General features: G+C 35.0%; 1 protein-coding gene across 8 annotated transcripts in view; it reads left to right on the forward strand.

The window, feature by feature from the left end:
• The window catches only part of USP34 (ubiquitin specific peptidase 34), a 140,726-nt gene that overhangs the window by 93,159 nt on the left and 21,621 nt on the right, over positions 1–25,946 (forward strand). For all 8 annotated transcript variants that reach the window (XM_072857477.1, XM_072857483.1, XM_072857482.1 and 5 more), the window contains 24 exons: positions 612–795; positions 5,864–6,027; positions 7,107–7,172; positions 10,328–10,474; positions 10,563–10,619; positions 10,718–10,795; positions 11,526–11,620; positions 12,636–12,808; positions 13,404–13,557; positions 15,045–15,123; positions 16,662–16,715; positions 16,811–16,906; positions 18,523–18,587; positions 18,686–18,761; positions 18,862–18,909; positions 19,636–19,701; positions 21,249–21,329; positions 22,581–22,666; positions 23,822–23,990; positions 24,080–24,154; positions 24,744–24,895; positions 25,299–25,347; positions 25,453–25,557; positions 25,681–25,725. In XM_072857477.1, coding sequence (XP_072713578.1) covers positions 612–795; positions 5,864–6,027; positions 7,107–7,172; positions 10,328–10,474; positions 10,563–10,619; positions 10,718–10,795; positions 11,526–11,620; positions 12,636–12,808; positions 13,404–13,557; positions 15,045–15,123; positions 16,662–16,715; positions 16,811–16,906; positions 18,523–18,587; positions 18,686–18,761; positions 18,862–18,909; positions 19,636–19,701; positions 21,249–21,329; positions 22,581–22,666; positions 23,822–23,990; positions 24,080–24,154; positions 24,744–24,895; positions 25,299–25,347; positions 25,453–25,557; positions 25,681–25,725 — 2,364 coding nt within the window. The remainder of the gene's footprint in view (positions 1–611; positions 796–5,863; positions 6,028–7,106; positions 7,173–10,327; positions 10,475–10,562; positions 10,620–10,717; positions 10,796–11,525; positions 11,621–12,635; positions 12,809–13,403; positions 13,558–15,044; positions 15,124–16,661; positions 16,716–16,810; positions 16,907–18,522; positions 18,588–18,685; positions 18,762–18,861; positions 18,910–19,635; positions 19,702–21,248; positions 21,330–22,580; positions 22,667–23,821; positions 23,991–24,079; positions 24,155–24,743; positions 24,896–25,298; positions 25,348–25,452; positions 25,558–25,680; positions 25,726–25,946) is intronic.

Raw genomic sequence — 25,946 nt, forward strand, 5'->3', positions numbered from 1 at the left:
ACTGAAGGTACTGAAGCTTAGACAGATCTATCTCATTTTTTTAGTGTATTAATCTGGGACAGTAAAGATAAATAACAGTGTGTAATATGTATTTATCATCCAAAGGCAACCTGACTTGGTACAGCTATGCTTTGTGCCTTTCATAGTTGAGTTAATATTCCGAACATGAAACAATACAAAAATACACTTACAGTACACATGGTACATAATTTAGTGCATGTTTTAAGATTAATTAGTGATTCATAAAACTCAAATGAGTAGAGTGATTAAGCTTATGTGCTGTCTTTCACTAGGAGAAACTAGTCTTCAAGTTATTAAAAATACATGTGTGTGGTTTGTCAAATTATCAATCATGAATCAAGCATAATTTGTCATTCTTTTTCAGTGGACATGCTTCTCTTTAGGCTATAATACCATTACAGCGCACTTTATGTAGTGTAAAGTAAGTTGTTGAAATGCGTAATTCAGAACTTGTATACAAGTCGGAAAGCTCTGTAAATGATAGAGGTCTAAAAAGTCTATAGAAGTTTCTAGAAGATTGTTAATACATGACTGTTGTCGTTTCAGAATGTGTTCAAGCTGCTAAACGTACTGATTGAACTGTTTTACAGGAGTTTCTGAGAGACATCTTCAATCTTCTGTTCTTGCTGCCAAGTTTGAAAGACAGACAACAGCCAAAATGCAAGTCACATTCTTCAAGGGCTGCTGCTTATGACTTGTTGGTAGAAATGGTGAAAGGGTCTGTGGAAAACTACAGGCTGCTCCACAACTGGGTTATGGCACAACATATGCAGTGTAAGAACCTTTATTCATATATAGGTTTTGAGTATTTTTGAGAAAACTAGTCCATTCGCATTGTCTGTTTGTTTTGGTTTTGTTTTGCATTTTCGGATTTATAAAGTTCAGTAAAGAAAAATAGGAGTGTACTTGTAATATGGACTCCCATTCTGAAGACTGGATGTTTATGATGGGGATGGCTAGCCACCATTGTGAACAGTACTGCAATCATGGAGTTTCCATTTCCTCCTGAAATACATCAGAAGTGTCTGCATTTAATGACTTTCTAAAAATAATGATCTGTTAAGAATGCATAAGTAGAAACGGGGAAACGCGAAGGTGATGCAGAATATTTTTAGACTTAAACTGAATAGTCCCACTTTCCAGAAGTAGTAATGAAGTAAGACATTGTTGCCACCAACACTGCTCTTAAAATTCCACTTGTAGCTCTACTACTTATTCCACCATCACTTACGGTAGTGTCACAAAGCAGATCTACGCAACTTTTGCTCACCTAGCAAGTGAGTGGATTTAATCCCATGTATCATTTTCAGATCATCTGTTCTTAAATATGGGTTATTTAAAGTATGTGGTCCTGTTAAATGACACCGACATGTAGATAACATTGTTAGAGTGGATTTCATGTGTTTCATTGGCTTGTGCTGGATTTTAATTTCTGTTTTCCCTTTCTAACATGAAGAAACATGGTATGTTTATACATAAACCGAAGTATAAAAACCCCACTGAGGTATTGCAGATGTATTGGCTATTAACAGCACTGTCATGTTTTCAGAGTCTCTAATGTCTTTGTAGTTGACTTCAGTCTGTACCCAGATGTCTGCACAGAGTGCTAATACGATTTTGTTATGCCTCTTGGCTTTCATGCTTCCTGTGTTTTGGAAACTCAATTCCTATGTATAATATGTAAATTACCAATATTTGAAGTTAGTTAATATTTTATCTTTGATTTGCAAATTCTCATTATGCATTTTTGGCTTGATGGATTTCCTTTCACATGCCCGGTTTAAATTCCTGTAACCTGAGGATCTGTAATTTATTATAATCTATGGAATTGATTTAGTGCCTTACAATTCAGGAAGTGAAAGAGAAATCTGATCATAATAATGTTTTGTGTTCCGTACTCATATGCCTGGAGCCTTCTAAAAAGCCTCCAAAGTCTCCTACGTTCAGGGAAAATATTATGAAGAATATGTTTTATGAAAATACTGGATATTTCGGTTTGCTTTGAGTACATCTGATGATGATGATGATGTCTGTATCTCTCCAGGTGCAATCGTTCATTTTTTACAGTTAGTATTTTTCTCATTCCAAATCCCAGTAACTCCTAGGTGCTGAAGTTTTCCGTACCACTTACGACAGTTGTTACTTTCTTCCAAATACTTTTCTCTAGGTTGTTTGTTCCTTCCTGAGTTCTCCAGAGCCATCTGGTCTGTGCTCCTGCTCCATATTCATTGTATCTCAGTTTCATGAATGTTAATTTTATTACAGCTGACAGAGTGCCATTGTCTCTTTCTGATGTGCAACTGACACACAACTTCTGATACCTCATTTGTTTAAAGTCTTGTTATTCCATTGATGTGATCCAGAGAGTCTTAAAACTGGATTTTTCCACTTTGCTTGTCTCTGTAATCTTATTACTCTTTAAAAATCTTAGTCTTAGGCGTGTCTCCGTTCTTCTTGGGAGAAACATTAAGGAAAATATTATAAATTTCCATCCTGTCTTTGGTTTTAACATTTTAGTTTGGTGGTTCATTGGAGAAATTTTCCATCCTGCCACTTGTACAGTTTTTGTCCTCTAGTCTCACCAATTGCTGTCTCTGCTGTTCTACCATTTCTTCTCACACTCCTAACTGATTGAAGCTTGTAAGAGATGGCTTTAATGCAGCAAAATAAAGCAAGCTTTTCAAAAAGAAAACATCTTATTAAAGGCTATCTAGTATATTTTCCTTGTGAGAAAAAAAAAAAAAGTAGTGTTCTAATTAAAAATTACGTTACTAAGACTGTATTCTGGCAGTCATATTAAAATGTACAACTGTATGTTGTTCTTCAGACTTACACTAGTATGAATAATGTAAAGTAGCTGTAGTAAAGTTTTAACTGCAGCAGCATTTTTCTTTAAAGGTTCCACTAATGTAGCTCTCTTCATTGACGGATGGAAGAAGAGAATGATTTGCATGCTTTTTTCTACTTCACAGATAACAGTGTTTTTAACTGAAGACATAGGGATGCCTTCATGCGTTTTCAGCAAGTGAGACCGTAGGAAATGAACTGCTAAGTAGCTGATGTCAGCTGACTTTTCTCCTTGCTTTTCTCAACAGGGAGGGCTAGCAATTAATGCAGACTCTGATTTTACTGAAGAGGGGATTTAGATACCCTCTGTTGTTCATAAAATTTCTTGCAGTGTTTAGGAATTTTGCTTTCTTTAAAGACCAAGACTAATAAAAAGATTCAGTTCAAAGGAGGGAAGCAACACCAGCTGCTTTGCTTTCTGGAAAGATTAAGATAGTGTCTGATGTTATGTTTGGAGCAGAAGCATGATCAGAAGGTGGAATATAGAGAAATGCACTGTCATTTGAAGAGGAAGAAATTCAGTTTTATTTTGCTTAAAATAGAATGTGAATATTGCAGGTTTGGTTACAAGTTTGCCTATCTCTTCCTGAGAAAAGGCTGATTGCTGTAATGACAGTGAGGAATAAAGAAGATAGACATAAGTGAGGCTCAAATTTACCTTTCTAGTTAAGACCCATATGGAAGGAGGAAAGCTTTTATTATAAAAATGAAGACAGTCACTTAAAAATCCCAGGGTGAAGAAAACAGGATCTTCCTGAGAAATTCCTTGTCAAATTTCTGACAGCTCTTTGTCAGATTGAAGGAGGAGGAAGATACTCCCAACTGTTCTCATGAAGTGTAAAGAATCATCCGATGTCTTTGTAATTACAACTTGATGAGCTGTAAGCAGAGTGATAGATGCTGAGTCCTTGCATCAGAAAGGGTGAATTAAGATGTTGCAATTTAAGGATTTCAGTTAAGGGAGGGAATTTTGTGTTCTTCTGCCATGCTAATTACTTTCTTTAGGAGGTTAAATGTGGAGGAGAGCTTTGTTTCAACTGGCTGATCAGCCCAATGTAACCAGGTAACATGAGGTCACGCTACTGAGATTTGTTGAAACAGGAGAATTAAAGCTCTTTCCTTCCCTACTTGAAGCTGCAGGGCTAATAGTTGTTTTGATGCCGATGCCAAAATGAAGTTTACAACAATTATTTGTTGCGTGACAGAACATCTTGTGGGTCTGGCATCTGAAGATGTGAGGATCTGTTCAGAGGATGCCAAATAGTTTCCTGAATTTGTAGCTGGTAGTATGAATTTAGAAGAATCCTTAATGAGCCTTTAATCTTTGACAAAATAATTAAGGATTTAAAATTTAAATCTTGAACCCACATAGCTTTTGTGGATTGTAAAATAAATCCAGACTACTTTTTGCTTTTTTTCTATATATCTGAATATATACTTCAATAGAGGTGCTGACTTATTTGTAGGACACACTGCCTTTTTGGAGAACGATATTCTTGGGGATGAATAGCAAAGCTAGATGCATTGCAAGTTTTTGTGTCAAACTTCTCGCATACCAAGGAAGATAGGCTGCCGTGAATTTCTTTGGACACTGGATTAGTTCCTCTCTAATTCAGTGCTTGTGTCATCTAGTTGCCTCTGCAGCTCAAATGATTAATTCCCCATTCCATTCTCCTGCGTGGGATGCTAGAAGGAGAAGCCTGTCAGTGTCTAGAAGCAGTACTAATCACTTACAAATGGTTTGTCTAGTCTGGTTACCATCTTCTTGACTGGCAAATGAGGAGAACTTTCCCATTCTTCTGATTTCTTGGCAGCCATATCAGAACAAGGCTTATTAAGAAGTCTGTCAGACTTGCCTAGCTTGTCTAGTGCCATGCTGTGTAAGAAATAGATTGCTACATCTGGTATGAAATGTAGAGGAATACCAAACTTACAGGAAAAGAAAATGTCTTTTCAGTCTGATTCTCTAGGCAGTTCACTTCTTGCTTACCCCTATTTTTCTTGTACATTGCGGATTCCTTTGGTATATATAGCTTTGATGTGCAATAAAAACCGTTCTTTCTCTTCCCATAAAAACTGTTCCCAAGTTTATTCAAGCGTGTGTATAGCCAAGCACTTGATTTCACTGCACTTTTGTGTCTTATCTCTGATAAGCATCTATCCATCTTTTGTACTGGTCAAAAAGATCTTTTGCTAGCCTGGCATCCATTATAGTAATGTCATTCTGAATCCAGCTTCTCTTCTGAAAAGAAAGGTCTTGCTTCGTGTGTGGTTATCTCTGATACCAAATCTCTGTTTTGTTATGTGAAAGGAAGGCTCCCTAACTTGAGTCTCTGGGTGCAGAGACTGCTTTGCTTGCTTTCAGTGTGACGTAGGGGTGCATGGGAATGGGTAGTAGAAACTATGAGTAATTTTTGTGCTGGGGGAATGACTGGTGTACGTTTGGGAGCTTGTAAGAGTTGTATGTTATCAGTTATAAGTATGTTCTCAGTGGTTTAGGCAGTGCAAGTTGTGAGAGAGCTGTGGTTGCCTTGGATTATAAAAAACCCCTTTCTTATGTATAAAAAATGCATAGCAGCCAATGTTTAGAATTTATGGATACTCTTGATGATGAAAATATTATGTGGTTTGCCAAACTTTAGTTTAAAGCTAGAGGCTGGAAGAGCATTACTACGTGTAATACTACCACTAGAACAAGTGTAAGAGATGATGCTTGCCATGAACAATGCTTTGGAGAGCACAGCAAATCACTTGCAGCCCAAAGTAGTGTGACATCTAGGAAAGGCTTGCTGCTGTATCAAGTGATTTTCCTGAGTACCTAATAGTGCATTTTCTTAAAGAGCAGGTACAGTCTGGCTCAGGTATGTAAATGTAGAATGCATAAACAGGATGTATTTTATTAATGTAAGCATAAAGCTTTTAACTGTATTAATGTCTTATTAAATTGTACTTTGAATTGATTTTTTTCTGCATGTGTGATTCCTATTTTTTCCAGCTTCCCATGCACCTTACAAGTGGGACTATTGGCCACATGATGATGTTCGCGCCGAATGTAGATTCGTGGGTCTAACTAATCTTGGAGCAACATGTTACTTGGCATCCACTATTCAGCAACTGTACATGATACCAGAGGCCAGACAAGCAATCTTTACTGCAAAGGTATGCTTTGGGGGTCTTACGTTCCGTGTGTGGATTTTCGTAGAAATTTAAATTTAGAATCAGTGCAAATGCTGATGAAGTAGACTTACTTTTAATGCTTATTTCTTGGTAAGACTATTTCTTCAGGACTTCAGTTTGCTTTTTGTTCAGTTGGATTGTTCTGCTGATGTCTAAAGTGAAGAGTTTTTTGTTTTGTTTTTAATGTATTTGTAATGTCACAGAATCACAGATTCTTGTAGGTTGTTAAGGTGGCATTGTAATAAAACGTGTTCTCAAACTCATCTTTCTGTTGCTAGTGACTAGATTTATTCAAGTTTGGTTTTATGTGAATTGTCTGTTGTTTCTTAATTCCTAATTTGTCATTTTGTTAGAATATATGTCATTTTTCTTGAATGTTTATAAAGTCCCAGAGCATGTATCTTATGCTATCAGAAGTACAGCAAGTCATAAATTATTATACATTGGTTAACTTCCGGAAATACAATATTACTACTTCTGGCTATTTATTGTAAAAGAGAAAGCTTTGTTTTGGTCCCTGACATCAGCAGGGCATATATAATGTGTGAAACACCCTAACTGGCAGTGACCTCATCATTTTTTGTTATCATTAAGTAATTGGTAGTTGTCACTTAACTTCATCTAGAATTAGCCATTTATAAATAAAAATAAAAAATAATATAAAAGAGGGAAGCTGCTGGTCTGCATGTGAAATGCATTATATAGAGGGTTGATCAGAACTCCCACAACATCTATGAATTGAAAAAAATTATTCCAAAATTACTACAGTCTTTTGTAATACCTTCCCAAAAGCTCCTAGCTGCAGTAAATTTTTAGAAAACAGAGTTACTTTTTGACTTAAGTTTAATGTGGACATGCCAAAAAACAAGTAGGTAGTGCTTTATATATAAGTGTAAAATAGTGTACTATGTGTTCTTGTACACAATCGTTTTTTCTTAATTGTCCATAATAAAGTAGTTGGGTTTTTTTCTTTAAAAAGATGATAGTTTCATCTTTTTAAGGGCTGTTTTTGGAAAGTTATAAGCCAAAAGATAAAGTCTTCTTTTATGAATTTCTTCTAGTATTCAGAAGATATGAAACACAAGACCACTCTACTAGAACTCCAGAAAATGTTTACATACTTAATGGTAGGTGCAAAAGAGTGTATTTTATAAAGTATCCTATTTTTCTAAAAAAAAGAAAAAGAAAAAAGCAAGAAAAATGTAGTTACCATTCTATATGTAAATTCTTGGCAGCTTAAGTCCATTGTGCCTAAGTTTTGTAAATGAGTGTCTTAACTGAAATAGTTTTTATCCGCTTTAAAGCTGTTACTCAGCAAATCAGTTAAGCAAACATTGGCATAATAGTTTTCATGAAGAGGCAGTGTAAATCCTAATCTAAGATAGGGTTTAATATTGGGCATCAACTATAATGAGCAAGCACCAGCTCTCAAACATTAGTGATTGTCTACTGTGTTCTTAAAAAAATGTTTGTGAAGTGAATATATGGGAATGTCAGGCTCAGGTGCTGCAGTCTGAGCGTCCTACACTTATTTAAACCTTTCACCCCCCCACATTAATGCTCAGGTGAACACAGGATGTTTACCATAGCTATGGGACTTCAGTTACAAGTGAGTTACAAGTATGAAAATCAAGTCTGCTTTTTAGTTACAGTTGTGGTGTAGCTGGGTGTCAGGGCTGTGCCCTGTATGGACACCCTGTTCACTTATATTGCTAAACCTCTTGAGTGGGCCAGGAGCTCCCTGGCCAGGCATCTCCTTGGGTGCAATAATGGAGCGGTTTGAGACAATGGACCAGTCTGAAACAGGTAATTGACTGTCCCTTCCCAATAAAGTATTTGACTGATGGTTACAGGAGCCCTCTCGGTAGGAATTTGGGACAGTTCTACTATTGCCTCTGCTGTGTCTAGCCCAGTTTCCAAATCAACTTTTGTAAATGATCGATAAAAACCTGTACCTGCAGAAATGACTGCATAGGACAGCCTTTTGTGTGGAATTAAGATGTTTAAGAGATACTTCGTATGTAGTTAAGATGAATCAATAGTAACGAATTACACAGATGCTGGGGAGGTCACATAGGACTCTTACCAGCTAGATTATAAGAATTTAGCAAAATGGTGATTTGAGGAGTCTCTCCAGGTCTAACTGAAGATACCACCGCAAGGACCCTAGCCACAGACTTCCATCACCACCAAACACAGACTGGCTGTCCTGTTAGGATGTTTTGATTCCATATGTGATCACCATGCCAAGATCCCAGTAAATTATTTTTTAACAAACACTCTGCCATGAGTGTCTGACCAACACCATTGTCATAGAATCATAGAATCATTTAAGTTGGAAAAGACCTTTAAGATCATCAAGTCCAACTGTAAACCTAACACTGCGAGGTCCACCACTAATCCATGTCCCTAAGCACCATGTCTACGTGTCTTTTAAATACCTCCAGGGATGGTGACAACCACTTCCCTGGGCAGCCTTTTCCAGGGTTTGAACACCCTGTCGGTGAAGAAATCTTTCCTAATATCCAGTCTAAACCTCCCCTGGAGCAACTTGAGGCCATTTCCTCTTGTCCTATCACTTGTTACTTGGGAGAAGAGCCCGACACCAACCTCACTACAACCTCCGTTCAGGGAGTTGTAGAAAGCAATAAGATCTCCCCTCAGCCTCCTTTTTGCCAGGCTAAACAACTCCAGTTCCCTCAGCCGCTCCTCACAGGACTTGTGCTCTAGACCCTTCCCCAGCTCCATTGCCCTTCTCTGGACACGCTCCAGCCCCTTGATGTCTCTCTTGTAGTGAGGGGCTCAAAACTGAACACAGCATTCGAGGTGCGGCCTCACCAGTGCTGAGTACAGGGGCACGATCACTTCCCTAGTCCCGCTGGCCACGCTATTTCTGACACAAGCCAGGATGCTATTGGCCTCCCTTATGTAGGGAGGAGTTTTACAGAGAACGACGGAGGCTTGAAGAGGAGTAAGTATTTGGCTCAATTAAGTTGCGTTGTTTTTCATTTTTGTCTTTCGATAGCGTATCGGACTGCAGTTACACGAAAGTGCATCTGAGATAAGCAAAAATGACACAGTGTTTTTTCCAATACACTTTTTTGTCATTCATCTTGTTTCACATGGACCTTGATGTAAAGGGTTCTGACCTTGATTCTTTGTTTAATCATGAAACAATTTGTTTGCCCCAGTTTCCCTGGTGATAAAATAAAATATATTATTTTTGTTCATTGCATTTTCCTTGCTCCAATATTTTAAAGGTTAATCTGTTGAAATAAAGCATTAAAAAGCAACTAAAAATTTTGAAATTCCAGAACCAAACAAAATTGAGGCAGTTCACAGGTGTTCACTGTTGTTAAAATTGTGAAACATTTCTGAAATAATGAAAAAAGAAAACTGAGGAGAGTTGAGTGTTTTTGTTCTTGGCACTGGCTTTTGTGAAATAAATTCATAACCACTTTGGAGACAAATAGAGGAAAGGAATTTAGGCGTGTAGTACCTGCCATGAATCGTAGAAAAAAATAAATCTAGGTATTTACATAAGCGTAAAATAATATAAAATCATATGAAGATTTACCATTATTAAAATCTTGAAGAAAGACTTTATTCCAAAAAAAGGTAATATTTACAGGAAGCACAGTCTTGCCACACATCCTTAACAGAAAACAGTATGCATATCGTCGTTAACAAGAACAAAGTTCTTTCTGCTGTAAATAAGTTCTGCATTCCCAGTGTGCAAGGCAGTGGAATGGGGGATGTATTCTAAAGAATTGCTTTATACTGCAAATTCTTTTCTCTGACTGAACACATGCAGTTGAGAACTAGATGATATATAGTTTTATACCATAGAGAAGTCTGAATAAGAATGAAGTACTTGTCAAGATTTAAGTCAGTAATGTCCCAAAATACATAAGTACAGGCTGATGGTCCTCGTATTATTTTTTGTATCTGAACAGATATGCAGAAACTTGGAAGTGTCACATCTTCGGCCAAGTTCTTTTATTTTAATGATTCATTTTATTAAGTATTTATTATTAAATAATATTTTATGAATTATACTTTAATAATTATAATCACTTAGTTAAAAACTGCTTTACATTTCATCAGAAGCATTTAAGCACTTATACAACTTTATTGCCTAATAGGCATATGGAGATATCGTATGTAAAAGTATGTCCTTTTTTATAAACAGATGCTCATATATGTATGTTTGGTATATCTGTGTAACTTAAAAATATAAGGATTTGTGCTGATTTGTTTTGCTTGATTTTTTTACCTAAAGGAAAGTGAATGTAAGGCATACAATCCAAGGCCTTTCTGTAAAACCTATACCATGGATAAGCAGCCACTGAACACTGGAGAGCAGAAAGATATGACTGAATTCTTCACTGACCTAATAACAAAAATAGAAGAAATGTCTCCAGAACTGGTGAGTGATTAAGAGGGAGCAGCAGGGAGTTGGAAAACTTACAGATTTGCTCAAATTTCCTTGACAGAATTTATTAATTCATTCACAGAAAAATACAGTGAAAAGTTTGTTTGGAGGTGTTATCACAAACAATGTTGTTTCTTTGGTAAGTGTTCTTTCCCTGTCCTCATCTTGTCAAGATTTTTTTTCTAACTTCTCAAAGCAGTTATTTCATTGCTTTTCTCTTTCATTGCTGTGATTTAGGACTGTGAGCATGTAAGTCAGACTGCTGAAGAGTTCTATACAGTAAGATGCCAGGTGGCAGATATGAAGAATATTTATGTAAGTAATGCCGGGCTGAGATGTGTACCATAGATCACAATTATAAATGGGTGCACTCAAGTATAAGAGACTGCACCACATGCTATTGAATACGTTGATGCTTTCTGTATCTGTACTCTAGGTTTGGTGTATTTCTAGGTTGATATTTCTAGGTAGTTTGGTTGAATTTTTTCATCTTTTCAATGCAACGTGCTATCAGCTGGTGCCACTTGGAATTGACTAAAGACTGTGTTATAGTCAGTAATCGCTTACTCCCTTCTGTGTTTTAAAAATGCTATGGCAATGTTTTATATGAGAGAATTGTAAATGTCAAAAGATTTTATATATACACGTACTATTGCTTATTAAGATAATTTAAAACTTACACCAAAATAATTTTAGGTTTTGGAGTTTTTTAAACAACTATTAATCCCCACACTTGGAATTTTAATTTAAAGCGCTTGAATTCTTTGGGACAGCTTGGAGTATTGAGTGCCATTTTTCTGAATTGGTTCTTTAATTTTGTGTTTGGGTTAGGAACTGGTTTTCCTGTCAAACTATTCTCTTAGTTCAGGTGCATTCTCTTGCAAACTTTTTGATGCCTTTGACCACCTTTACTTTCATAACTTGTGGAAATGTTAATTAAACTTACTCTAGGAATGAAAGAGAGGGGTTTGTAAAGCAGGCCATGCAAGCACAAGATGTAAATATCTAAGATAAATGTAAGCTTTTTTTTGTTTATTATATGTAGGAATCTCTCGATGAAGTAACTATTAAAGATACCTTGGAAGGTGACAACATGTATACATGTTCTCATTGTGGGAAGAAAGTGCGGGCTGAAAAAAGGTATGATTAAGAAGAAATAAATATTCCTAATGTTTCTTTTTAGCAAATTACTGAAATTACTGTTGGAATAAGAGTAATCCTTTAGATGAAACAGGGCTGTGGTTTCATTCAGTTTGCTACTGTGTGGGCCTATGAGGATGTAGTCCCTGTGCAAATGAGCATATAACTAAGAAATCAAATTTCCAAAACAAAGAATATAAGGTCTCTTAAGCAAAAGATCACCTAGACAGTAAAATGTTTGTGACCTTTTTTAAATGTAAATAAAAAGAAATTTGTCGAAATTAGTACCTTTTGAAATCTGTTATTTCTCCTGTTTTTAAAAGATCAAATTCTTTCAGAGGTTGTTGAGTACTTGTGTTATTCATTATGCAGGATGATTGCTTAGGTTTCATACATAACCCCAAATTTCTTAATTAAAATTGGAAACTTTTTTAAAAACTACCGTATTTTTAAAAGTCTGCTAATAAAGAGAAAGCTAAATAAAAAATTCATATTGTCTTTATATTGTAACTAACAAATTTCTTTTTTAGAGGTGAAAAACCTCATAGCTGTTTTTCTATCTGTTAAAATGACATGGGTGAAAGAGTAACCTACTTTAAAATCATTAATGTGAAATTTATGAGATTTAATACAAGATATGTTCTGCATTGAAACTTGTCAGTTACAAGATAGTAACTCTGTCTAATGAGGGGATTTGCATTGTTAAATTCGTTCATGACTCATTTTACGATATCATTTTAGAAAACTGTCATTCATGCCGTATTGAGTAAATTTGATGTTTCTTCCAAGGCACAATGATAGGCTAAATAGAATTGTGCAATAGGCTAAATTTGACCTTTCTTCTGCCAGTTAGACTGTGCTGCTCTAGGGCATTACGATAGTTGAATTTTAAATTTATGTGACTTAGCAACAGATTTCCAATTTTATGTTTGAAATAAATGTGTTGAAAATCTTTGTGAAAATACAATTCAAGCCACTAAGCTTTTGTAAATCATGACTCTCTTTAATCCTGCAGGGCATGTTTTAAGAAACTACCTCGTATCTTAAGCTTCAACACAATGAGATACACATTTAATATGGTAACCATGATGAAGGAGAAAGTCAATACGCATTTTTCATTCCCTTTACGTTTGGATATGACACCTTACACTGAAGATTTCCTCATGGGAAAAAATGACAGAAAAGAAGGTATGCCTCATAAAATGAATTCAACAGACTTCGTCTCTTTCATCTGTGTACCACTTTCTGTGTACGTAACATATGCAAACAATTAGTGATTTTCTTTTTAAGACAATAAAATCAAACAAAGTTTTAATCAACCTATATTCCCGAAGTCACATATTTTATTTAATATGAGAAAAGCAGCCAATTATTTTTCTTTTCATATACTGTTCAATTTGAATTATTCTTAAATTTGTTTGTAAAGTATGAGAGAAATTATGAATGGTTACATAAAGTTTGTCACTGGCCTGTTTTGATTTTGCAGGGTAATACTTGAACTTCAGCAAATGGCTGACTAACTGCCATCATAAATAAGATGTGCTAACTTGGAATAACTTAGTTATTAGTCCTGGTCTCTTCAGTAGTGATGCTTTGCAAAAAAAGCTATAACTGTTTCACAAGAGTTGGGATCTGTGCTGCTTGTTCTGGGTATGGAATTTCTGGCTGTCATCTGTGGGGTGCTGGAAAGAAAAAAATTTAAGTGCAACTCCAGGAAATGTGTAATATTGAAGTTCAGGTGTTTAGGAAATAACTGATTAAATATTGTATTAAATTATTTCAGGTTTTAAGGAAGATGGTGAATATTTGAAAGAAACTGAAAGTTACGAATATGATCTGATAGGCGTAACGGTTCATACAGGAACAGCAGATGGTGGACATTACTACAGTTTTATTAGAGATATAGTCAATCCCCATGCTTACAAAAACAACAAATGGTGAGTTAGGCAAAACAAAATTTTATAATTCCTTATGTTTAAATAACTAAAACTTGTTGAGTTTGTCAGATGCAGTTGTATAGGAGGTGTGTGCTGTAGGTTCTCCTCAAAAGCTCAAGATGTTGGATAGGTGTAAGTATATTAATTTATTAGCATACAAGTTTGTTTGTTGTAGCTGTAATAGTTGTGGAGTGCCTTGGACAGAGGGGCAGCCGGAGGATGCCATGCTAGTCTCGCATTGCAGCCAATGCTTGTTTCTTGACATGAATATCAATGACTCAATTTTATCTGTACAAATGAATAGTAAGATTTAATAGATTGTCCTTCATAAAATCTGGTTGTTAGCTTTGACCGAGCATACAGCTACATTTATGATTGTGGAATTCAATCCTTTTCATTTTGTCTGTTTTCAGTGAAACAACTATTTGAATTTTTATTTGCTTTAAACTCGTTGCATCCCGTGTGGCAGAAATGGTGTTACAATACCTAGGTTATCTAAATCTGTTCTTACTGTGCCTTTTATATGTGGAATTGGTTTCACATTTCATTTTTTAGTTTATCTAGCTGGTGATCTTTTCCCATTGGCCAGCTCCTTCTAGATGCAATTTACAGTGACATACTGGAATATTTGATAGCATTTATTTTTCTATCCCTTCTTTTCAAAGATTAAAAAAGATACAAGATCTTCTTAGACATAAGGTATAAAAAGATGAATAAATGCAATGTATTTTCTTTTTAAAATTTTTTTTTTTTTTCCTATGACATCCCACTTCTAATTTGGAAACTTCTGCATACATTGGACGTATCATGGTTGTGAAGAGGGAGAAAAAGTTAGGGGAGGTAGCCTGGGAAAGGGATGAGACACAGGCCTGGAAATAACGGAAGGTCTTACTAGGTGACACAAGAAAGCAGGGAACTCTCTCTCCCAGTCATTTCTGGATGTTGTATCTCAGATTCTTGGCTGAGGTCATGGAGTAAGAGACAAGATTTCCTCTATTCCTATTCTCTAGAATAGCCAACTGGAGCATTTTTGAAAGGGTTCCAACCAGTGGCCCAATCCCTGCTCCAAAGGGAATCCGTAAGAATTTACCACTTTTCTCTGTCCCCTTCCAGTTTGAGTTCTACTATTATATGGAATGGTTCTCCTTTTTTAAATTTTTATTTCCATTTCACTCAAACTGAAAAGGAAAAGGCAAATCTTCTTGGCTGCATTAAAACCCTACCTGTACCAGAGTTGGGCTGGAAAAATGGGGAAAGTAACGTGCCTCTTGATTAAAAGAAAAACCAAGGAGTGTTGAAATGCTGACTTCCTGATCTTATTGAAAGGAAGTTACTTTTGGGATCAGTTTTTAGTTTGCTGTGATTCAAACAAGATACTAGAAATTAATAGGAGTACTTGAATCTGAAGAATAATTTTAAGTGCTTGTTATGCTTTGTTTGCCCTTAGAGAGAAACCACAGTTGTTTCAAAAGCTTACTGTTTTACAGGTATCTTTTCAATGATGCTGAAGTAAAACCATTTGATTCTGCCCAGCTTGCTTCAGAATGTTTTGGTGGAGAAATGACTGTAAGTTATGACTTTTATTTTTGTCATGTTCAACCATTACAGTATCTGTTCTGAAGACTTTCATGAAGGATTCCATAGTGTTCACCTTTGTTCTGCCATCTGTTGTGAACATATATGAAACAGAAGTGTTAGCTGGGTTTTATTAAACTTTTGACATCTTTGTTGTGCAGGTGATACTTTATCTTATGTTCATGTAGATAGCTGTTCCACCATTGATGTCTTCAAAGGGTCTCCCCCTCCTTTGGAGGATGAAAGGCTTGGCAGAGTGAATGCTTCCAAGCTCTCTAGTTTTTCTACGCTTTCTGTAGACTAGAAGTTAAGCCGATAAAGGAGAAGGGTCTTAATTTCTCCTGTACCAACTGTCATATTCTTTAATTTGTGAATATGAATCCAAGTATTTTTATGGAGTTTTAAAAGACAGGTGGCAGCAGTATAGCATAGGTATTACTAATGAATCAAAATGAATTGGTGAAGTCTCTCTCCAAAGAAGAGGTATTTCTTCACTATATCTGCTTTTTATCATCATATTATTTATTTACTTCTAAAAAAATCTATGATTCTGTGATTTACTTATAAAAAAGTGAGTATGCAACTAATTTGGGAATCCTTCACTTGGATGGCTTTGTTGCTCAGACTGTTGACTGAGGCATAATTACTTCAAGCTTATGCCTATTCTGGAGAAACAAGGCTTTTTGATCTTTGTCTATGCCTTGTGTCAGTAATTTCCAGATTCTGGTCTGTGAGCCTCTTACGATCCGATCCTTTTTCATTAGTGACAGAACTGAACTAAAAACCTGTCAGATCTGTGTACAGCTATGCTGTTGTTCAGCAGGAAAGTTTGAGCGCTGGTATTAGTAAGTGATTTTCAAGCTAATGGATCTACAGGCTTAAATAGTTTTGTTTGTTCCTTTTATTGTAAGAAGATAAAATTTCTTAAGTTGTTGTTTGTTTGCTTTCGGGAGTGCAAGGTTTTTAAATACAGTATCAGCTTTGTCTTTTGGGTCAGCCCACTGCCCTTTGACATCAGTCTGAATATTTTTACACAGTATTAATACAAATAACTGTTGAACGACACTCAAACGTTCTCAGGTTGTGCTTGAATTGATAATTTTTTATAACTATATAGCATTATATAAACCACATTATTAATAATGCAGTATCTTACTAAAACAGGCCTGTGAATAAGAAAAATCCTCTTGTCTGATAAAGAGAATATGCAGAAATAAAACAAAATATTATTTTGTTTGGCAAGTGGATAAAATACCTTTAGGTGCCTAAAGAGAAGAGGTGTCAATGAGATGGATGAGACAGGAAATTGCATGAGATATAGGTCACAATATTGCATAGCAACTTTGAAACATCAGAATAGGCTACTGTAGAAGAAAAAAAGAAAGACTACTACTTTGAGCAAGAAGTACGTTGTCAGCAGCCTCTCTGCAAATGTCATGAAATAGTTTGCTTGCACATTTATCTCAAACCGTCAATAACCAGGCCATTAAAAAAGCTTGTAATTAATGGTTTTACTTTCTTCTTGACAGACAAAAACTTATGATTCTGTTACTGATAAATTTATGGACTTCTCCTTTGAAAAGGTATTTCTCTTCCAAACACTTGTTATATGATTATATTTCTACTTTCATGATTTATCTCTCAAAGCAAAAATTATACAGATGTTTTTTTCTTAAAGACACACAGTGCTTACATGCTGTTTTATAAACGGATGGAACCAGAGGAGGAAAATGGCAAAGACTACAAATTTGATGTTTCATCAGAATTGCTGGAGGTACAAGTTGATTTGTTTTAACACCAATTTTAAAATACTATAGGAAATCCTAAACAAATCGGGAATCAGAATAAATATAGGAAAGCAAATAAAATTTAAATCAATAAGATGCCGATCCTTTTATTTAGCTGTCTTCCTTAGAAGAATGTTGTTTGGTAGGAAGTAAATTAAGATTTCCATGTATGTAAATTTTAGACGTTTTCTCATTCTGTCCTGTGTTTTTAAATTCAGATATCTGAATCATTCTGCTTCAGATTTGTAATAAATGGTAGAGTACTGTTTGTTTGGTTTTTGTGAGTGCTTATCAACATTTTCTGAACAGTTGCAATGTTACAGGAATTAGTCTCATTAGCCACTGTTTTTTTCATCCTTCAGTTCCTCAGCAACTTGTTGCTTTGCGGGGGGACAGAGTAAGAGAATAGTTCTAGCTGTTTGTTGGCACTTTTGCCAGTGGGTTGTGAAATTCTAAGTGAAAGCGATATAAGAGCGTTGCTATTTATACTTATGATGGGGAGCATCAGTCAGAAAAGGATCCCTTCCTCCCCACAGTCACAGAGTAGCCCAGGTGTTAGTAAAAGGGGTAGGGGAAACAAAAACCAGTAACAGCTACATCTCCCTGTTCTTCTCAGTGATGTGAGGGCTGCTCTTAGGATACCTGGCTATTTATATAAAGATACTATTTAAGCCATGTATGGTCCGAGGAATTGGAAAAGGCAGCACACAGGAGCAGAGTATTTCACTAGGGATCTCACTGTGCTAGATATATCCCCAATATGGGATTTGTAAGACATTCTTCTGCCTTTTATCACCTGAAAAGGCAGTTTCCCTCCTCCCTCTGGCCAGAAATACTGCTTTATCATCTCTCACGTTAGGTTCTTAACTTCTAAGACTCTTCATCCCTAGCCAGCAAATCAGATCGTGCTTTTTATCCTTCTCAGTGTTAAAAATAATAATAGATTTTATCAGAGTTAAACTTTGTAGCATTTTTCACATAAAAATAGTTTAAAACAGATTTGGTCAAAAACGTCATTTTGGAGAGAGGAACGGGGGGACCTGGCATGAAATTCTTTTCTGGTTAATGATGGAGAGTCAAATCCTACTCTAAGAATTTATCAAAGTTCCCAGAGCTCATCAGGCTTTGGGTCAGAACTTCAACCTTTAGACATATCTAGCTAGGCTGCTGGAAAGTCTAACTGCTCTCAAGTAGTGAAACTATGTGTTTAGAGAGTTTTTTGGTTTTTTAAGTTATTACACTGTCGCAGACATCAAAATATGGTCTTAAACTGTGGTTCTTTTTTAATGTGTTGGACCAGTTCTCAAAATTTCAGCCTAAAAATGTGAGTAATGAAGTTGTAAAAACAAGATCACAGAAAGAGGAGAAGGTTCTGAGCTCTGTTCTGCAGTCATATGGCAGACAAAACTAATACTTGCTATAGCATGAATAAAACAATTTTGAGCCAATCCTTTAAAATAAAGAAAATGTTTCCAGAAATAATTTTTCATAAGAAAAAATTTTGTTTTCTTAGCCATGGCAAGCGTTTAACTATTCTTAAAATCATGCTTATGTAGTGAAATAAACTGCTTTCTTGTATCTGATGTTAGCATTTTTTCTTCAGTGGATATGGCATGATAACATGCAGTTTCTTCAAGACAAGAACATTTTTGAACATACGTATTTTGGGTAAGTTTTTCTTAAAAAAAATGTAATATTAATGCTTCTTTTCTTCTTGCAGATTTTCATTATTTATTTTAATTAACAAATAAAATTACTGACTCTAGGTTTATGTGGCAGTTGTGTAGTAGCATCCCAAGCACGCTACCAGATCCAAAAGCGGTTTCCCTGATGACAGCAAAGGTAAGTACTTCACAAGTATATCATGCTTATTTTAAATTTGACCTTGTCTATATTTTAATTCAGGTATTCTATAATTAATGGTGCAATATTTTTTTTCCAGTTAAGCACTTCCTTTGTACTAGAGACATTTATTCATTCAAAGGAAAAGGTACTCTATTTACTTGTAAATTCTCATTAAGTAGCTGCATGAATATAGTGAAAAGTATGTCTGTACTTCTTCATTTTAGGCATGATTTTGAGATGTCATAAGTACCATAGTGATACAAAGTTAATGTTTAAAGAGTGTCATTTAACACATTTATAGTAAACGCTGTACAATGGAAAAAATGTGGGTGCTGGTTTTAGCTTACTTTGCCTTAGCAAAGCATCAGGAACAACCAATCTTGTGTTCTTTTCATTTGAAAATTCCTGGCTGATTTGGATCTTAACGAGCACTTGTTAAAGTCTGGTGTAGAAGGGATCGTCTACTGTTGAGCAACAGTTGTGCTCATCGATTTTTAAGTTATAAATACTAGTGTGGACAACAAGAAAGTTCTATTCTGTCTGAAACATCTTTATTCTCAGTCAGATTTTACTACTTTCGCATCTGTGGTGGCATAATGCTACCAATTCTAGATTGTCTGGAATTAGTAAGACTATGTAATAATGTGTAATTGGACAATTAGTCCAAATGTATAGGTACTACTTGCATTAGTTTCAACGCGTGTACTGTTATTTTTGTGTAGGTGCAACATATTACTAGTTTATAAAGCGTTTAGTGTTTGTAACTATATTCTTAAGATTCAGTGTTCCAACTGACCTTTTAGAAATGTTTAAGGATTAAGTTGCAATTTATTATTTTAAGTTATAGTTTTTTCTGTATTTCTTTTTACAGCCTACAATGCTTCAGTGGATTGAACTGTTAACAAAACAGTTTAATAACAGTCAGGCAGCTTGTGAAGTAAGTGACTTAGGAACTCAGCAAAGTACAAACCAACTTTCTATATATTGTTTAACTTTCCTGGAGGTTCGTATCCCTGGAATATTTTGGACTATGAAGTACTGTATTTGGCATATTTGTGCACTATGAGATAAAATTCATCCTCTCTGAATACTGCAGATTCTGGGGAATGACTTGACTTTTATTTTCAGAAGCCTATGGTGAGATCACAGGCCAAAATCTTTTTGTCACTAGAATAGAAGACCCGCAGTGTCACAACCTCTTTATTTGATTATTACACACGGATCTGTGTGATGGAAGAGGTGTTTAAATGAAATCACACAAGAGAAATGGAAAGACAGACTAATGTTTAAGGAACAGAATGGCAGGGACTGGAGTTGAATCCAAGGGAAGAGGGCAGTGAGATAAAAGGCTGCGGTGCAACGAAGAGGCTTAGAACGGGAATAGGAACAGCTAATGTCTGACTTAGCTGAAAACAAATTCATGTAGTGCCTTGCTTGTGAAGCTGAAGATCTTGAACCCAATGTGTAGAAAGACTGAAAACTCATAGAAGAAGGAGGAAAAAAATGGAGGAATTTTTTTTTATATAAAATTTTTCAGGATGCTGCCTGAAGGGAGTCTGGGACAAAGCGGAGAGGGACTGAGAAACCATAGATAGAGAATTCACTGTGGTGTTGGTGAAAACAATTTTGAGATACTGAAGGAACGTTTGTGATAGACTTTCTGTGATAGTTTGAATGTACAAGGACCCCAATACATACTGTATCCTGCATTAGACCTTATTCAGTGCAAATTAATTAAATTCATTGTTCTTTTTATAAATTGATTCTAGGTTGTTAAATTGTTATGTAACGTTCAGTATTTGGGTGATACAGTTTTGTTAGTATGGTATAGTCCTAAGATGCTTAAAATGACATTTAAGTATTTAAGACATTTAATATAGTAAAAAATACTCAGGTACAATTAAAATAAAAGGAACAACAATTTGGATTCTTTAATTTAAACTGGCTTTCCTTGTGCATAAAACAAAATTCGTGGAGTCGGAATACTCAGCTGAATTATTTGCTGAGTCTAACTTTGAATGAGTCATTCTCTTGTTAGTTTTATACATTTTCTGTCTCTGGAGGTAGAAGGGCTTTTCCACATGTTAAAATGCAAAAGGGATCTAATTCAGGAACTACATTCTTGTTTAAGCCTATCCCTGTTCTACAAGATTATTCAGCTTATGCTTCATTGTAAGCATCGTTTTTTATTCTGTTGGCATCACTTTTCAGGATAACCGTGTCCTTCCAGATAATTGAACAATGGCATGCAGAACACAGGGATAAGAAGATACTGGATATAAATTTATATTGATGTTTACTGCTGTTGATCTTTATTCCTTTCTTCTCATGCAGAGAAGGCATTTAGACTTCCCTTGGATTAATACTTGCTTATTCCTTAATAATAGTAACATCAGTTTCTCTTCAGACTTTAATATCATGCAAAAAGAAGATTGGACTAGAACAAGTTTGGAACAAAACTAACAAAGTATGTATCTTCTGCAGTGGTTTTTGGATCGTATGGCTGATGATGATTGGTGGCCAATGCAGATTCTAATAAAGTGTCCCAATCAGATTGTGAGACAGGTAAGAAAAAAACATTCCTTTTTAAGTCAAGTGACTACTTGACCCATGAATAGAGGCGGACATTTATTATGACACATACAATGATTCTGAAAGTTTTTATTAATACCTGTAATTACCTTACTCTTTTCCATTCTTGCGTTTGATTTAGAGAAAATACTTGGCCGTAGGAGCATTATTGTTGTTTGAAACAAAATCACTATGACTATAGTGCCGTAGTTGTACAGTTAGGATCACAAAATAGATATAGTCACAATAGATACAAATTAAGGTTTCTACAACTCCCACATGCTCTCTACAAATTTGAACACTTTACATTAAAAATGTTTTTCTTCTGAATTGGTTCAACAATGATGCGTCAAGACACACATTCAGAAAATAAAAAATAATAAATTACGTACATTCAGTATTCCTAATGGAAAGCTTCACTTCTAAACTTTTGCCTTTGGCTTTTGTAGATAGATTTAATTTTATAACATTATGCCACAAAGTTTTGTTAATACCCTTTTCTGGAAATGTTTAAAATTGAAAAAACCCTACATTAGTAGCAATTGGATATTCACAGATACAAATACTATTAAGAGTTTCGCTTATAAGTATACTTTATTTGCAAGTCATTTAGTTAAAAACTTTAGCGATTACTTTATCTCACCTGAACCCTTCAATTGGTTTAACTTTTCTGATTATTAAAGTACTATTTCCATATAAAACATACATAGTTTCTGTATGTAACCCACTATTAAAGGAATATATTTCATGGGAGAACTCTATGCAAGATCTTAGGCAAAGCTCTAATCCTTGATGAATGTTTTACAAATTAAAAATTACTGGAAGGAATTTTCTTAAAATTTTCACATAAATTCTTATAGCCAGAGGCAAAGTAAAAAAAAAAAAAAATCTTGCCAAAAATATCTAAACATTTCAAAAAATAGAGATAGAAGAAAAAATAATGTTTATGAGCAGCAGTCTTAAGTCATGTTTCAGTAGTATACAGTGCACACCAATATTAAAAGCTGGTTTTAGGGTTCCTCCATCAGATCTGTTTATAAAATCCAGGTTTGACTATTCTGTTAAAATACGATGTGTCAGTATACTAATAAATGGAATGTGGGTGTCTCAATCTCAGCTTTAGCTTTGAATCACATAGAGCTGGAAGTGGTACTTGGAGACAGAATATTCTTTGCTTAGAAAATATGTATTGACTTATATGTAAAAGAATGAACATGTGGAGTTCATTTACTTATCTATTTGCAGATGTTCCAGCGTTTGTGTATTCATGTGATACAGAGGCTGAGGCCAGTGCATGCACATCTTTATCTCCAGCCAGGAATGGAAGACTGGTAAAATAATAACACCTGAAAACTTCTATTTATTACATGGATTACAGCAACTGCTTTTGTTTAATCAATTATTCAAAATGGTCTTGTAAACCTAAAATAGTACTATTTTAATTGTTCTTTACTATTCTACCCAAAATGGTCTGATTTATTTAAAACTATTGTTGTGGTTGGAGAAGACAGTATCTAAAGATACATTGTTTGAAACATTTGTTCCCTTAGACTAGGTTTTCAGTATGGTCTTTCTTTTCACTGCCAGTAATACTCTGCAAGTGTAAATCTGACTACTTATACATGAGAATCCAATTGTAAATTGGATCCAGAGGCATATAGGTGCAAATTTTAATTTGTACATTTGTCAAAAAGTAGGAAAAAACCTATTGGATTCCATTTTGTTCTGCTAATTATCAAGAAAACTGTCACTTTGTTTCCAATCATGAAATATTTGTTCTTTTCGATACATAATGAGAAGAAAAAGAAAGTGATTTTTCTTTCATCTCTTGGGTTAAGCTTCTGGTCCTGATAATAACTTTTTTCCAGAGCAAAAATGGCAGTGTGTGTAATAATTATACTGCCGTAACAAAATTCAGGACATGAAGATACAGTTTTCATGGCAAAAAATAGAATTTAATTTTCTCTGGAAGCCTTACTTTAAAAGACTCTGTCACTTGTTTTGTTCGGTGATAAGACCGAACTTTCAGTAGATGAATAAGGTTGAAAGTGCATGTTTTCTGCCTTGTCAGGATCCTGTATGTGTGTTTAGGAGACTGCCTTTCCTTAGTTCCACAGTATAATTAGTGGTAACAGCATTCTTTCTTGAAACTCGGGAAATTTGACATGCAATTCAAGAAGATTATTTTAAGTAGGAGACCCCCTCATACTGTTTTTCTAAGAATTCTTTTCCTGACTAGAATCTTGATTCAGAATACTAATTTTATTAACCTTTCAACATTTTGAGCGACAGATGCTATGTTACTTTAAGCCATGTTGTTTTCTAGGCTATACTTGGCATAAGAGAAAGTGTTAGAGATCTGAGTATGATAGTAGGACAGAGTAGAAAACTGTAAGTTTATTTGAACTTTTTTTTTTTCCCAATGGTTCAGGATGATTTTATGTACCATGTACTGTGTGAAATACCTAATTGGATTTTGTTTTCAGTTCGGATGACATGGATGGTCCTGTGGAAGACATTGGCAGTCGCTCTTGTGTAACACGCTTTGTGAAGACACTCTTGTCGATTATGGAGCATGGTGTTAAGCCTCACAGTAAACATCTCACGGAATACTTTGCCTTTCTTTACGAATTTGCCAAAATGGGGGAAGAGGAAGTAAGTATAGCCTTGTGGTTTGGTTTGGGGAATTAGGTATGTATATGCAAGTATGTATTTTCAAGTAATTCAATATCTATGTATTTCAGAGCCAGTTCTTGCTTTCACTGCAAGCCATATCTACAATGGTCCATTTCTACATGGGAACTAAAGGACCTGAAAATGTAAGTTTGAGTGTCTTGTATAATGAGAATTAGTCTTTCATGGTTTGCATATGTGATCATTAGTACTGTGTCTCTTGAACCATCTTTCAGCTGTTAAATTGAAATTGCTTCACTCATACATTTTTTTTTCCCCAATGTTTACGTGAATATAATATTTAAAAAAACATGCTGAAGTGGCTATGCTGTAAACCAGATTTTTCTATTTAGTATAGAAATAGATATTAAGTAGAAGCAATTAAAGTTGTCCTCCTCATGCTATTAATGGTAACAATTGATTGCTTACTCCTATTGTGCAACCTAAGCTTTTAAATTTACTTGCTTTTTTTATTAAATAGACCACCATATCAGGCTCTGTAGTGACTTCAACCAGCCTAGCTTTTGCATTTGTAAATACAATTTAGTTGATGCAAAATGAATGCTTCAACATGAAAATCAAGTGATTAGATATTTACCTGGTTTGATTCATGCAAGTTTATTAAGTTGTTTTGAATAAAAAGAGAGAACAGAATATATGCAAAACCATGTACAGGCTCTTTGAAATTAAGGCTCAAAATGTCCATGTTGAAGTTATGTTTTTTTTTCCCTTCAGCCACAGGTTGAAGTACTCTCGGAGGAAGAAGGGGAGGAAGAGGAAGAAGAGGAAGATATACTTTCTTTAGCAGAAGAAAAATATAGGCCTGCTGCACTTGAAAAGATGATTGCCCTGATTGCTCTTCTAGTTGAACAGTCTCGCTCAGAAAGGCAAGAGCTTCTGAAAAACCAAAGTAAATTCTAATCTAAGCTAGTTCAGAAAGAAATTAGAGATTTTATGGATTTGGGCTTTTTTAACAGCATAAATGAGCTTGTATATGGCCCCATTATATTTTTTACCATTTAAAAGATAAATGTTTTGTCATTGTTGACCAAATAAAAGTCTGTGGGTAAAACCTTGAACACATTCAGTTGCCCACATTTGGATGTCTCTTTTTATTTGGTCTGAGTACAAAATACTTAGTATTTTTGTTCCGTTTATGTCACTACTTTTATTTTCTCTTGTATATTGTGATACTGAAGAATATAAACTAACACTCACAGTCCTGTATTTCTCCTTAACCTTACTTAATAATCTCTGAAGTAAAATGATAAAGGTTTTTTTGTATTTTAGGCATTTGACTTTGTCACAAAACGACATGGCAGCTTTAACAGGAGGAAAGGTAATTCATTTAAATATGACTGTGTAAGCCTCAAAAAAAATGCACATATGTGTATGTACACGTGTAATTGTAGACAGTGTATTAATACCTTATTATTTGTTGCAGGGTTTTCCTTTTTTGTTTCAACATATCCGTGATGGTATCAACATCAGGCAAACTTGCAATCTCATTTTCAGTTTGTGTCGGTACAATAATCGACTCGCAGAACATGTAAGTATCACAAACTATAGCTATTTGTTGAAAATCTTATCTAATAAGTGTAATGGGGTGATTTTTGTTATTTTAACTGAATAAGCACAAGTCTAAGTGAGTTTTGTTTGTTTTGTTTTTAAGATTGTGTCCATGCTTTTCACATCTATAGCAAAGTTGACTCCTGAGGTATGTAAACATACTACCTGTATATTAAATAATTTGTATTAATATTTTTCTGTTTTAAATTACTTAAATAATCCTTTGCTAATCAAAAATCTTGCATGGAAGATGATCCATGGAAGTTTTTGTGACACTAAATGAAGTCTAACTGCACTGTATATTAAGTTTTCTAAAGCAGAAATCTGGTATGCAGTTTAAGATGAAAGTTTTCTTCAAAGCCAAATAAC

This window comes from Ciconia boyciana, chromosome 3 (genome assembly GCF_034638445.1).
Source record: "Ciconia boyciana chromosome 3, ASM3463844v1, whole genome shotgun sequence".
NCBI lineage: Eukaryota > Metazoa > Chordata > Aves > Ciconiiformes > Ciconiidae > Ciconia > Ciconia boyciana.